The 12295-nt window shown below is 57.7% G+C and overlaps 1 protein-coding gene across 6 annotated transcripts in view; it reads right to left on the bottom strand.

The window, feature by feature from the left end:
• CADM1 (cell adhesion molecule 1) overlaps positions 1-2172 on the bottom strand; it is a 133786-nt gene extending 131614 nt beyond the window's left edge. For all 6 annotated transcript variants that reach the window (XM_066334840.1, XM_066334841.1, XM_066334843.1 and 3 more), the window contains exon 1: positions 2052-2172. In XM_066334840.1, the coding sequence (XP_066190937.1) occupies positions 2052-2154 (103 nt within the window). In that variant the 5' untranslated portion in view covers positions 2155-2172. The remainder of the gene's footprint in view (positions 1-2051) is intronic.
• Between the last annotated feature and the right edge of the window lie 10123 nt (positions 2173-12295).

The raw sequence follows: 12295 nt of genomic DNA, 5'->3' as shown, positions 1-12295 counted from the left end.
CCACCCGATGGCACAGGCTCAGCCCAGGCTGCCGGCTCAGCTCGAACCAATCCCAATGCTGCCTATTGCCGTTCGATCTCCCCCGTGAAAGGAGCAGCAGAGCCCTCAGCCCCGCTCCGCATCACGGGGTGCCACCACGGCGGTGACACAGCGCTGGCACCGCTGTGCCTCGGGTGGCGACCGTGCGGGAGACACAACCACAGCGCTCGGCGCTGCTGCCACGCTCATTCTGATTCTGTCTTCGCAGTGAAGCTAACACTGAGAGCTTGGAAACACAGATGGAAGGGGGGGGAGAAAAAAAGGAAAAAAAGGTCCTCAACTGTAAGAAAATTTTCGCCTAAACGCAGACGGTCTGGGATTTTATCCCGCGATTCACAATACAGCACCACAACCACCAAATATCTGTCTTCCACTAAAGCAGCACAACCTCGGCTCACACCAGTGCACGGGTCAGGCACAGGCACTGCGAGCCAGCACCCAGCCCTGCTTTTGTTTCCCTTCAGCAGCTCTGCGATCCCGAATCACAGTTCCACCCGCTGGCTGGGCAGCGGTGAACAGGCTGAGCTGCCGGTCCATCACACTCTGGCCTCCAGCTAAAAACTGCTCTTAGAGAATCTGAGGTGAGCAAGACAGCAAAACAAAGGATGGAGGCGGCCGTCCTAGAGCAGGGCTCGTATTTCCAATCTGGGCGTCTCTCAGTACCAGGGTCCCCGGGTCACAGCGGCGGGAGACTCACCAGGCGGCGAAAAACACCAAACACACAAACAGCACCTTGTGACGAGACATCTGAGAAGCTAACAACACACCGAGCGCAGGAGCCCGGGCGCTGGGGAGCCGGAGCGGAGCGTTCTCCTGGCCACGGCGGCTCCTTGCCACCGCTCCGGCTCCCCACCACCGCTCCGGCTCCCCCGACACGGGCTCGGGCACAGCCGCCCTCCGGGGCTGCCCAGCGCTGCCCAGCGCAGCTGCGGAGCTCGGCCCCGCTCGGAGCCGGCGGGAGGGCACCGGCCCCGGGCACAGCCCCAGCAAGCTCAGAGCGACCCCGGCGCTCTCCCCCCACCGCCATCCCACCGAAAAGGCCGCCCGGGAAGAGCGGGGAAGGCATGGACATGTACACAGCCTGTGAATAAAGCTCTTTGTTCGCCGGGCTGGCGGCCCCTCCGTCCCCCCTTTCCTACGAGCGGGATTCAACAGATCGCTCAATGGCCTCTTGTTCTTCCCAAACATCCCGGACACAGCAGCCGCTCCTCGGGCCGAGCGGCCCCGCGCCGCCCCACGGACACACCGGAACCGCGAACGGCTCTAACGGGGGATGCTCGAACCGAAGCCATCGGACACGAGCGCGGGTCGCCGCTGCGGCTGCCGGGCTCGGCGGGGAGCGGTGCCAGCCTCGGAGAGCGGCTCGCCCAACGCCCCGGGGACACCGCACCCCGAGGGCGCCGCGGAGGGCACCCAACCGGCCCCGCTCGGGGGGCCTCGTTAGCCTCAGTTAATTAGCCGAGCCCGGCGAGCGGCCCGAGCGCGCCCAGCTGGGCGGGGGGCGCGGCTGCGGCACGGGGCACCGGGGGAGGCAGCGGAGGAAGGGGACAGAGGGCAGGGAAGGGAGGAAGAGGGAGACGGGGAGGAAGAGGGAGAGCGAAGCGCCGCGCAAGTTCCACTCAGATTCCAACAGGTTCCCCGCTCCCGCAGGGGCGCAGCATCCCCGCGCCGCCGCAAACCCCGGGGGGGCGGAGAGCGGGGGGGACAGAGGGGGCGCGCAAAGCAATTAGTTTTTAATTGCGGGGCCGCTGATGACCCCCCGGGCAGCGGGAGAAGCCGCTTCCATGGAAACCGAGAGCGGCCGCCCGCGCCACGCGCGGGTGAACCCGCCGCCGCCGCCGCCGCCGCCGCCGGAGGCGCTTCCCCGGGAGCGCCGCACGCTCCGGCCACGGCCCGGGGAGAAGCGGGGCCGGCCCCGGACCCGCCGCCACCGGGGCCGAGCCGAGCGCCGCCGCGACGCCCGAGCACCGCCACCCCCCGCCCCGGCACGGCCCGACCGCCCCGGCGCCTACCTCTGGGGATGATGGCGGCGGCGGACAGCAGCAGCAGCAGCAGCGGGAGGAGCCCCGGGGCGCCGCTGCCCGCGGGGCCGCTGGGCTGGGCGCGACCCGCCATCGCCGGCACCTGCCTCGCTCTGCCACCGCCGCGCACCGCCCGCGGGAGATGGCGCGTCACGGGGCGGGGACACGGCGACACGCCCCGCGACACGCCCCGCGCCGGCCGGGGGCCGCGGGCGGGACCGAGCGCGGCGGGCCCGAGCCCCGGGCGGGCGGCAGCGCCATGGCGGGGCCGTGCCGGGAGCCGCCGAGCCCGGAGCCGCCGAGTCCGGGGCCACCGAGCCCTGTGCCACCGCCGAGTCCGGGGCCACCGAGCCCTGTGCCACCGCCGAGTCCGGGGCCACCGAGTCCGGGGCCACCGAGCCCTGTGCCACCGCCGAGCCCGGAGCCGCCGAGTCCGGGGCCACCGAGCCCTGTGCCGCCCAGCCCTGTGCCACCGCCGAGCCCTGTGCCGCCCGGCCCTGTGCCACCGCCGAGTCCGGGGCCACCGAGCCCTGTGCCGCCCAGCCCTGTGCCACCGCCGTGCCCTGTGCCGCCGTGCCCTGCGCTGCCCGGCCCCGCACTGCCCGGCCCCAGCCTCCCCTTTTCCAGGGTGTCGTGTCCCCCTCCCAGCCCCAAAGCCTCCTCCTCCCGGGGTACAGCCCGCCGTGCCCCCCGCCCGCGCTCCCCGTGCCCGGAGTATCCGCTCAGCATCCCCGCCTGCAGCAGCGTGGGGCTCCCCCCGGGCTCTGTGTCCCCTCTCTGTCCCCGGGCATCCCCCTGGCGGGGCGGTGTGCCCCGGGGATGTCCCGGTGCCGTGTGCCCCGGTGATGTCCCGGTGCCGTGTCCCCCGGTGATGTCCCGGTGCGGGCCCCGCGGTGATGTCCCGATGCCATGTCCCCCGGTGATGTCCCGGTGCCGTGTCCCCCGGTGATGTGCCGGGGCCGGGCCCCCCGGTGATGCCCCGGTGCCGTGTCCCCCGGTGATGTCCCGGTGCCGTGTCCCCCGGGGATGTCCCGGTGCCGTGTCCCCCGGTGATGTCCCGATGCCATGTCCCCCGGTGATGTCCCGGTGCCGTGTCCCCCGGGGATGTCCCGGTGCCGTGTCCCCCGGTGATGTCCCGGGGCCGGGCCCCGCGGTGATGTCCCGGTGCCGTGTCCCCCGGTGATGTCCCGGAGCCGTGTCCCCCGGTGATGTCCCGGGGCCGGGCCCCGCGCCGCTGGAGGCGGTGTTGAGCCTCGGCGGCTCCGGGGCAGCGGCGGGACCGGAGCCCACGGGCCCTGCGGCGGGGTTCGGGGCTCGGTAACCGCAGCCCGGCCACAATCCACCTTTTCTGCGGTTTTCTCAGCCACGCAATGGCTTTAAACGGAGGAAATGAAGAGATAAAGCCCCGGAATCGGCCCGTACCGTTCCCCTGAGAGCTCAGCGGTACCGTGACACACGGCCGGGGTCACCGGGGGCTTCATCCCGCCCGGGAAGGAGCCAAGCTTTGCCCCCACCCACGGCACCAGGAGTGGAACCCCGGAATCGCTGACAGTGGGTCCATGCAAGCGTTAATGGAGCAAACGCAGAAGATGTCAAATATTCCCAACCTTATTAATTAGGTTATTCCAAGTTAACCTGAGGCAGGTGAATTGTCAGTTCGACTTTATCATTCCAGTTTCTGCCAAGCTTGAGGTTAAAACCGCCCGGGGCAAGCACTGAGTCACACTGTGGGGCTGGAGAGAGCTTTCACCCTTTGCAATGTGAAACCAAGCTGGTTTCACACCCAAGAAAACCCAAAATGCTGCTGCCTGGGACTCGGTTTGGGGCATCCCCCCTCCCTGTATCCCCACTTCCCCATTCCACTCTGTCTCCCGTGATGGAGAGCCTTTCTGCTCCAAAGCCATGCCAAACATCTGTTTCCTGCTCAACAAGCAGAGTCCTGGGCCGCCACAGCCATGACAATTCCATAACTGAGCCAGCTTCACCGCAGTTAGTGAGAAAGCTCTTGTCTTGTGCTGGGACCCCAAATTCCCTGTTCTCCAGGAGGACTGCAGCCCCTGTGTGTCAGGGACCCCAAATTCCCTGTTCTCCAGGAGGACTGCAGCCCCTGTGTGTCAGGGACCCCCAAATTCCCTGCTCTCCAGGAGGACTGCAGCCCCTGTGTGTCAGGGACCCCAAATTCCCTGCTCTCCAGGAGGACTGCAGCCCCACTAAACGGAGCAGAGCAGCTCCAGTGGCCGCTGTGCCATCCCACCCCCAGGTCTCTGTGTGGCTGTCCCTGATCACAGCTCAGCCCCCCTGCAGGAGATCACACACTGCGACCCGCTGCGCCTCCCTCATCAATTGAGACACAACCCGAATTAACTAAACAGGTTTATAATAATTCGAGCATTCTGAGGGTGAGGACAATAAGTAGTAGGAAATACAATTTGCATAATAAATATCGATATCACAACAGCTAAAGCAAACCATGACAAATTATCTGCTGGTAAATGGCCAGGAGATTATAGAATGCAAATTGCAAATCCTGAACTCTAGGAAATGACTTCCCTCACCTCCTGCGTCTCGTTCAGCAGACGGAGAGGGGCTCGGGGTGGACTCAAACTGGCGATGTTCCTGCTGGAGATGTCTTAGTGCCTTCCATTATGCATCAACTTTAATTTCAAGAGGAAAGCGATTTCCTCTGTCCTGGAAGCTTAGCCTCAGATTATTTGTCACAGAGTGTTTAGCAGTGATGCTGCAGCAGCGCGAGGCCCGTTGGCAGTGATTGAAGGCTGTATTCAATCAAATCACCAGCACAGGGCCAGCACAGAGCCAGGAGTGGCGCTGGGAGCGTGGGCACAGGGGCTGGGGCACAGAGGACCACAGAGACTGAGCTGACCCACGAGCACGGGGGTGTAATCGGGGGTGTTCTGGGGTGAGGCCACCCCCTGAGCCCTGCTGGCAGGGTGGGCACTCATTCCTGAGACTCTCAGAAGTGTCAGGGATGGTGGGAAGCGCCGTGCCAGCTCTGGAGTAAGGCATAAAGCCTGTGGATGCCACTCCAGAACTTCGCATCAGGGCGAGGAGAGGGGCCAGGGACAGGGGAGAGCTCCCAGGATGCTGCTCTGAGCTGCCAGCAGTGAGGCTGAAGTGCTGCATCCCCTGAAATCGAGCTGTCCCCAGGCCACCAGCTGCAGCTGTGGTGGTGCCCACACCAGAGATCAGCTTTCCTTGCCTTGACACGGGTCAAGAGCAGCAGGAATTCCTCCTGGGAGCCTCACCCCTGCCACTTGGAGACCCTTCCCATGTGTCATTCTGGCTCCCCCCGCTGTGGTTTAGCACATCTCAAAGACCAGATGGTGTTTTTGCATTTTAAACCAAATAAGCCATTGTTTGTTAATTCAGCCTTTAAATCAGAGCAGAAATGAACTTAAAAATGAGAATTCCAATCTGTGGTATAATTCCAGAGACAGAGCCAAGCCCCACAGTTTCAGACACAGAGAGAAAGGCAGGAGAAGGATAAAGGTGATTTGTGCTCCATCCTCCTGTGGCACAGTACAGGACAGTGCCTTGGATGTGCTTGGAGTGGCATTTGGAAGCAGGATGAAGCCTTAGATCCATGGATGAGCTGCAGCTGCTGTCAACACACTGGGCCAGGGATTGGAACAATCCTGGTGCAAACTGGTGCCAGTCCTGCCTCTGCCACCATTGGGAACGGTTTTAGGGGACATAGCATCACCCATGGGGAGGCTAATTATAAATAACTGACACTAATTGCATCCACTGCAGAAGAATCTTCGGTAGAAGCTGTTCTCGGGTGGGATTACAAAACCAGTGATCAATTAGTTCCCTTTCCTTGGTTTCACAGATGGACAAAGGGAGCCGAGGTGCTGTTTCCTACACTCGTGTAAGAAGGGAAAAAGAACCCAAAGCCACCCAAGTTTTCCCCCCTGGAAAGGGGCGAGCCAGAACTCGTCCAGGTACAGCAGGAGTTGCCATTCCTGTGTGGCTCTTTGAGCCTCACACTAAAGGTGCTGCAGAGACCATGACCAAACTGCTTCCCCCACACCTGGCAGTGTTTGTTCTCTCCCCATTTTCTGTCAAGAGAAATAAAACAGTTGTCGATCTTGGGGAAAGCACTGGCTCTGAAATTTTCAAAGAGCTGCACGGAACTTTAGCCACACAATCCACATGAAAGCGGCGCGGGGCGAAATCCTGTGTAACTCTTTGAAAATGGAGGAGTTTTGTCAAAAGGAGTCTGCAGAGGAAATAATCAAGTTATAGCATTTCGGATTTAATGCCTCGCCTGAAACACATCTCAGTGCTTGCTGGGTGTGCCGTGTCCCCTCCTCCTGTGGGACACCAGGAGTGGGACACAGAGCATCTCCTCACTCCTGTCCCCAGCCTGGGCACTCCAGAGACGCCTCTTTAGAGATCAGGTAAAAGTGCACAGCCTAATTTCCAGGCTTTCATGTGCTGTGACAATGTTGTCGTTGGCCACGCTCTCCCTCTATAAATTCAGGGTTTAGTTACAGCCCAAATCGCTCCCAATATATTTTATTTATCTGCCTTCCACTGCAATGAGCAACAAATTTGTTCAAAGTTTCCAGAGGTAAAACGGAAGCTGAAGCTCAGAGCTGTGCCAAGGACAAAGGGAATGTGGGGTGGTCCAGCTCCATCCGGGCTGGGAGCTCGGGGGGTTGGTGCCCAGTCCTGTCACCCAGAGCAGTGGTGTCACCTCTGTCCCACCCCCGTGCTGGGCACCCGCTGCAATCACCAGCTTTTCACACAGAATCTGCACAGCCTGCAAATTCACACAGAATGCAGCCCAATATCCACTGGATATTCCCATTAGCCCCTTTCCTGCAGGTGTGGGGGGCTGTTTTCAAATTTTCATTTTTGTTTCTAGAGCTAAAAGATTCCATTTAATTATTTTTGAGCCACGAGCGTGACAATAAAACGCAAAAGTCTTTTGATTTTGGAGCAATCCTATTGAAGATCTGAGGGGCTGTCATCAGTGCAGCATCAGTCTTCATTATCTGATTCTTTTTTCAATTGGCTGAGCTTTACAGAGCACAGGGCTCTTTCAACAGGATGATAAAGGGGTATTTGAAATAAACAGAGAGAGTCCCCAGCCAGCGAGTACCTCGGATTGCTGCGGACTGTGACTTAATGCTAACTCCTGTGAACTCCAGCTTTTTATCTTTTAATAAAAAAGCCATACAGATGGGATTCTTTGCTCAACTAAAACCTTTGTTAAAAAGAAAAAAAAAACCCAAACCCCAAGGAACAACAGATACTAAAAGTATAAAAGTTCTCCCTGAGCAAAGTCTCTTGCATGGATTTATTCAAGACCTCCCAAAAAAAAGAACATTTCCATGGCCCTGATGTGCTGCTGTCCCAGCCCTCCAGAGGAGTGGGCTGGCTCCAGCTCTGCTCACGCCAGGCTGGGGTGAGAGACACTGCTCTGACTCCCCCTGATATGGGGCAGGGGTGTTTCCACCCCTGGAACACCAGAGTTTTCCCAAAAGTCTCATTTTTGCCCCGGATCCAGCCTCGTGTTTCGGCACAAGGAGCTGCTGCGACTGTGGCATTTAGTGCCTGATAAGGTGTGGGCTCCAAACACTCACTTTCCTCTCATCTCCGACAAGCACCAACAGAAAGGTTAAAGCTCCCCAGTCTGCTGAAACAAGATGAAATATTTTCAGATGGTTTTAAAGAAACCAGATTATTCCCCAGAGTAAGGGTAAGGCAGGGCCAATCCAGCCAGCCTGGCTCCCCTGCCAGCCCAGCCTTTTTACTGCTGGAGAATAAGGAGTAACCTAGAATTCAGATTTTTAAATATTTTTTTTCAAACACGTATCTAATTGAGAAAGGAAAGAGACAAATCATTTTATGCTCTTGCATCATCCTTCCTGCAGATGAGTCTCTAATGCACCCGCGCCATAAAACGCAGGAACTGTGCCCTCTGCATGTTGTCGTGACAAATTTCAAATCAAGAGGGTGCTTGAATGGGATTTATTACAATTGGAAGACAAGAAATGGTAATCTTTATGAGCCAATGACACAGAGCCTTATAATAGGAGAATGAAGTATCATTTTAAATGTAAAGCAAATTAGATTACTGGGGTCAAACCCTTCTACAGAGACATCATGTCTTCAGAGTGCCTCGTGCATTTGACATCCTCTTTTCAGGTTTCACATTAGCATTTAAGTGTTTTTTAAGTGTGTTTAATATTCTTATAGGAGAAAAGTGCCTGGAAAAGTCAAGACACGGAGATCACAGGGAGGGGAGGAAGGAAGACATCAAAGTAAGTGCCAGGGAAGCCACAGCCCTGTGTGAGGAGGGCTCCAGCACCAGTGGCACTGGTTCTGCACAGTCCCCTCGTGAACTCAGCCTGTGTCTTACAGCAGAGCTGGGCCAGCTCCACTCACCTCCCCAGCACACAGGTTTCAGTGTCAGCATCTGCTGGGAGCAGCCAGGGTCACTGTGGCCCCGCCAGCCCAGCCCCACGCTCCAGACAGGCACCTCAGCAAATCGTTTGGGGTTTTTTTGTTTGTTTGTTTTATATAAGCTGCTGGGAGAAAAAAAAAATCCCCCCTTTTGATCCCATCAAAGGCCATCTTCCCCAGCATCTTCCCCACCACATGTTGTCTCAGGGGTGTTGTCTGCCCCACCTAAATTCCCAAAAACCCAGCTCCATCCCAGTGCTGCTGTTTGACCCTGGGGTTTGGAAACGTCCAAAAGCAGCAGTCACTGGTTCCTCAAATCACAGGACAGGGTTTGAGTCTGCTGATATGTTCTGCTCCTCGCCTGCACAGAGTGAGCCTCATAAAGTGACCTCTAAGGGCACCAGCAAATCCAGTACGACCATCCCCTATAAATGCACTGCTACCGGTAAAGGACTGGTTTTCCTTCTGGCACCTCACTCCTGCAAGAGGCAGCTGGTCCTGAGCCAGAAAGTGAGGCTGAGATGATTACACCAATGTGGATAAACACCTGAGCACACAATGCAAAACTGGGGCCTTTCCTCTGATTTCAGAGACTTCACATCTTAATCATCTGTCAACACCACACGTACCCGAGCACGGTGCGGAGGAAAGGTCTCCCAGAAGGGATCCAAACAGCACACATGAAAGGAAGAGCCTTACTTAGCCTAGAGGGAATTTCAAATGAGGTTCAGCATTACTGCAGCTCTCCCTGTCAGGAGCAGTTAGGTTTTCACTGACTCCTTTTGTACCAGCCGAGCTCGCTTTGAAGAATTCGCAAACATCTTCACCTTCAGCTCCCATCTGTGCTCCGGCTCATTCCTGGCACGGTGAGAGAGCTCCAAAGGCTCAGCCAGGGCTGGGACCCAGCTGCAGCAGGTGCTGGGCAGCAAACAGGAGTTTACCACTCCTGCCCCAGAAAAGCTGCTCGTCTCAGCACACAAACACTGCCGGGGGTCAGAGGGAGAAGAGGCTGGCCCTGGCACGCTGCTGGCCAGAGCTGACAGCCCAGGAGCATCCGTGGTGCTGCTCCAGGACACACAGCAGGGTCACCAACCCTCAGACCAGAACAAGGAGGCTCTGTTGGGACTCAGTGCTGATCTGTCCTCTCCTTTCCAGCTGCCCTCCTCCTCTCCGGGGAGCATCACCCCTGTTCATCACCAGAGACAGGCTGTGGGCACCAGCACAGGCTGGGGACAGAGAAGTGCCTGCCACAGACACACAACAAGCAGGGAAAATCTCAGCGTGCACCTCCCCTGAGGTGAAGTGCAAAGATCTCACAGGGGTGCTCACTATAGGACCCCAAACTTATCTTCTTCAGCAAAGGGCTTTGCCTGACTGGGGATTTGGGAGGGCAGACAGGGGCAGGCTGATCTCCAAATGGACTTTGGGAGATAAAACGAGAGCTTTGCTTTCCAGTGGGGTTGCTGGGCTTGCCGGCCACCAGCCAGGATGCTGCAGACAGCGGCATGTGCAGGTTGCCATTGCAAAGCTCCTGCCATTCCCTGAGCACAGCCACCCTCTGCTCAGCGTCCTCAGTGCCCTTCCTCCCCTGCTCAGCATCCTCAGTGCCCTTCCTCCCCTGCTCACTCCCAGCAGCACACCAGGCTCTGTGCATGGAGCCACTCTACATAAACACACCACACACAGACACACGGTGTTTTAAACATGCATCTTAGCCTGCTAATTGTGGGGCTTTTGTAAGCCTGTCTCAACTTGCCGACAGCTACAGAGGAAAACATAATTCGTTAACTCCACGCGAGTATTAAAGAACAAAGCTGGAACTCCCATACAATTATATTTTATCTCAGAGCAAGGTGAAATCATTAGATATTAGTGAAGTGCAGTGGCACAAAAATGATCTGTTAGCGGGGGTTCATTACATTGTATTTCCAGAGCCGGGAAGATCAATGTGTTCATGCATCATGAATTAGTCTCATGCCTTCGTCTTCGCTGCTCTCCGGAAACCCAACATGATCTATCGCCAGCCATACATCATTGCTCCAGCATCGCACAGCAATGACAAAGCTCCACTTTCCACTTGTCACACTGACCAGCTGCATTTTTCTGCACGAGAGACAAAAAATGTCGAGGAGGAGGAAGAGGGTCATTTCTGGGCCAGGCTTCGCAGTAAATTTCAGCCCTTCAAACCTCTCCTGTTTCTGTAGATCCATCACTTTTATAATCTGTGCCTAAACTTGCTTTCCTTGCTTATATCCAAAGCCTGGAAGAGCTGAGGGAAATTGAAGGAATAAATCCATTAAGGGATTGTGCTGAGCTCCTTCCTGCTGGTGCAAAGCTCTGCCTCCTTGGGCGCATCCTCTGGGCTTGTGTCTGGAGCAGAGGGGTTCCCATCCCTCAATCCATTTGTCCTCTCCCCCTCTGAGTCAACAGCAAAATATCACTTTCCCAAACACCTGTCAGCGTGAGCTCTCTGGAAGAGCCTCCTCTTCTCTTCCATTGTTCTTCCCTCAGACAGCCAGATCAGGAGATGCTGCCTCCACCTTTGCTCACCACGGACCACGGCAAAATCCCCTTTTTCCCTGCTGTCTAATCCAGTCAGAAGCTTGAGTGTTCCCTTTTCCCTGTTGGCCACAGAAACATCCATGGCTGCACACTGCAATTAACGCTGCAGAGACAGGCAGAGCGTGGCAGCTCTGTGGCTTCTCCCAGGCTGGAGCAGCAGGACAGCCCGTGCCTGATGTCCCCTCACCACCCCAGAGCACCTCGGACATGTCACTGTCCTTGTTCCGCAGGGCACTGAGCTGGGGACCCGTGTGCTCAGCCCCACAGAAATTCAGACAACGCCTGGGTGTCCACCAGTGCCCCGTTCGCTGCCCGTGAGCAGCCAGGGCCGAGGGCTGTGCCCTGCCCAGCTGGAGGGTGGTGGCCGGGCAGGAGCTGCCTTGGCACTGCCAGCCCCCACCAGCCACAGACACACACGGGCACGCAGGGGCCAGGCTGCAGAGTTTGTTTTTTTAAACCCATTGATCAGCGCTCTTTGAAACATGACAGTGTGCCAATACTTCCCTTATTACGTGACAGATGACTGCACGGACCCGGGGCTAATGCTGCTCTCGCTCCTTATTATTCGCTAATGCTCACAAAGCAGCTGACAGTGGGCTGAGCTCTTTAGGGCAAATCGTTTCTTTCCTGGCCTCGGATGCTTTCAAGGCAATGATTCAGCCATGGCTGGTCCCTCGCACTCCGTTTGGGTTTGTCTGAGCACCAGGAGGGAGCTGCCAACCCTTCCGTGCCCTCTCCAGGGAGTCCCAGGGTCACTGAGGATGGGAAAGCCCATGGAAAAGGACCATGGAGTGCCAGCTGTGCCCAATGCCCACCTTGTCCCCAGCCCAGGGCACTGAGTGCCACCTCCAGCCCTTCCTGGGACACTCCAGGGGTGGGGATCCAATCCTCCCTGGGCAGTTCCAAGGCCTGAGCACCTTTTCCATGGGGAAATTCCTGCTGCTGTCCCCCCTGAGCCTCCCCTGGCCCAGCCTGAGGCTGTTCCCTCTCCTCCTGTCCCTGTGCCCTGGAGCAGATCCCAAATGCCCCTGGCTGTCCCCTCCTGGCAGGGACTTGTGCAGAGCCACCAGCTCCCCCCTGAGCTGCTTTTCTCCAGGCTTTTTCCCAGCTCCCTGATCCAGAATTACTGCCCCAATCCCCCCTCAGCCCGTTCCCTGCCCGTGTCCAGAGCTCGCCTATTGACGGGAGCCTTTCAGTGCCTCTTTGTTGGTTTTAAACAATGACTGTTGCCAGAGCTA

This window comes from Sylvia atricapilla, chromosome 23 (genome assembly GCF_009819655.1).
Source record: "Sylvia atricapilla isolate bSylAtr1 chromosome 23, bSylAtr1.pri, whole genome shotgun sequence".
Lineage (NCBI taxonomy): Eukaryota > Metazoa > Chordata > Aves > Passeriformes > Sylviidae > Sylvia > Sylvia atricapilla.
Note: the sequence above shows the minus strand (reverse complement) of the source record. Positions and strands in the feature narration are given on the sequence as shown.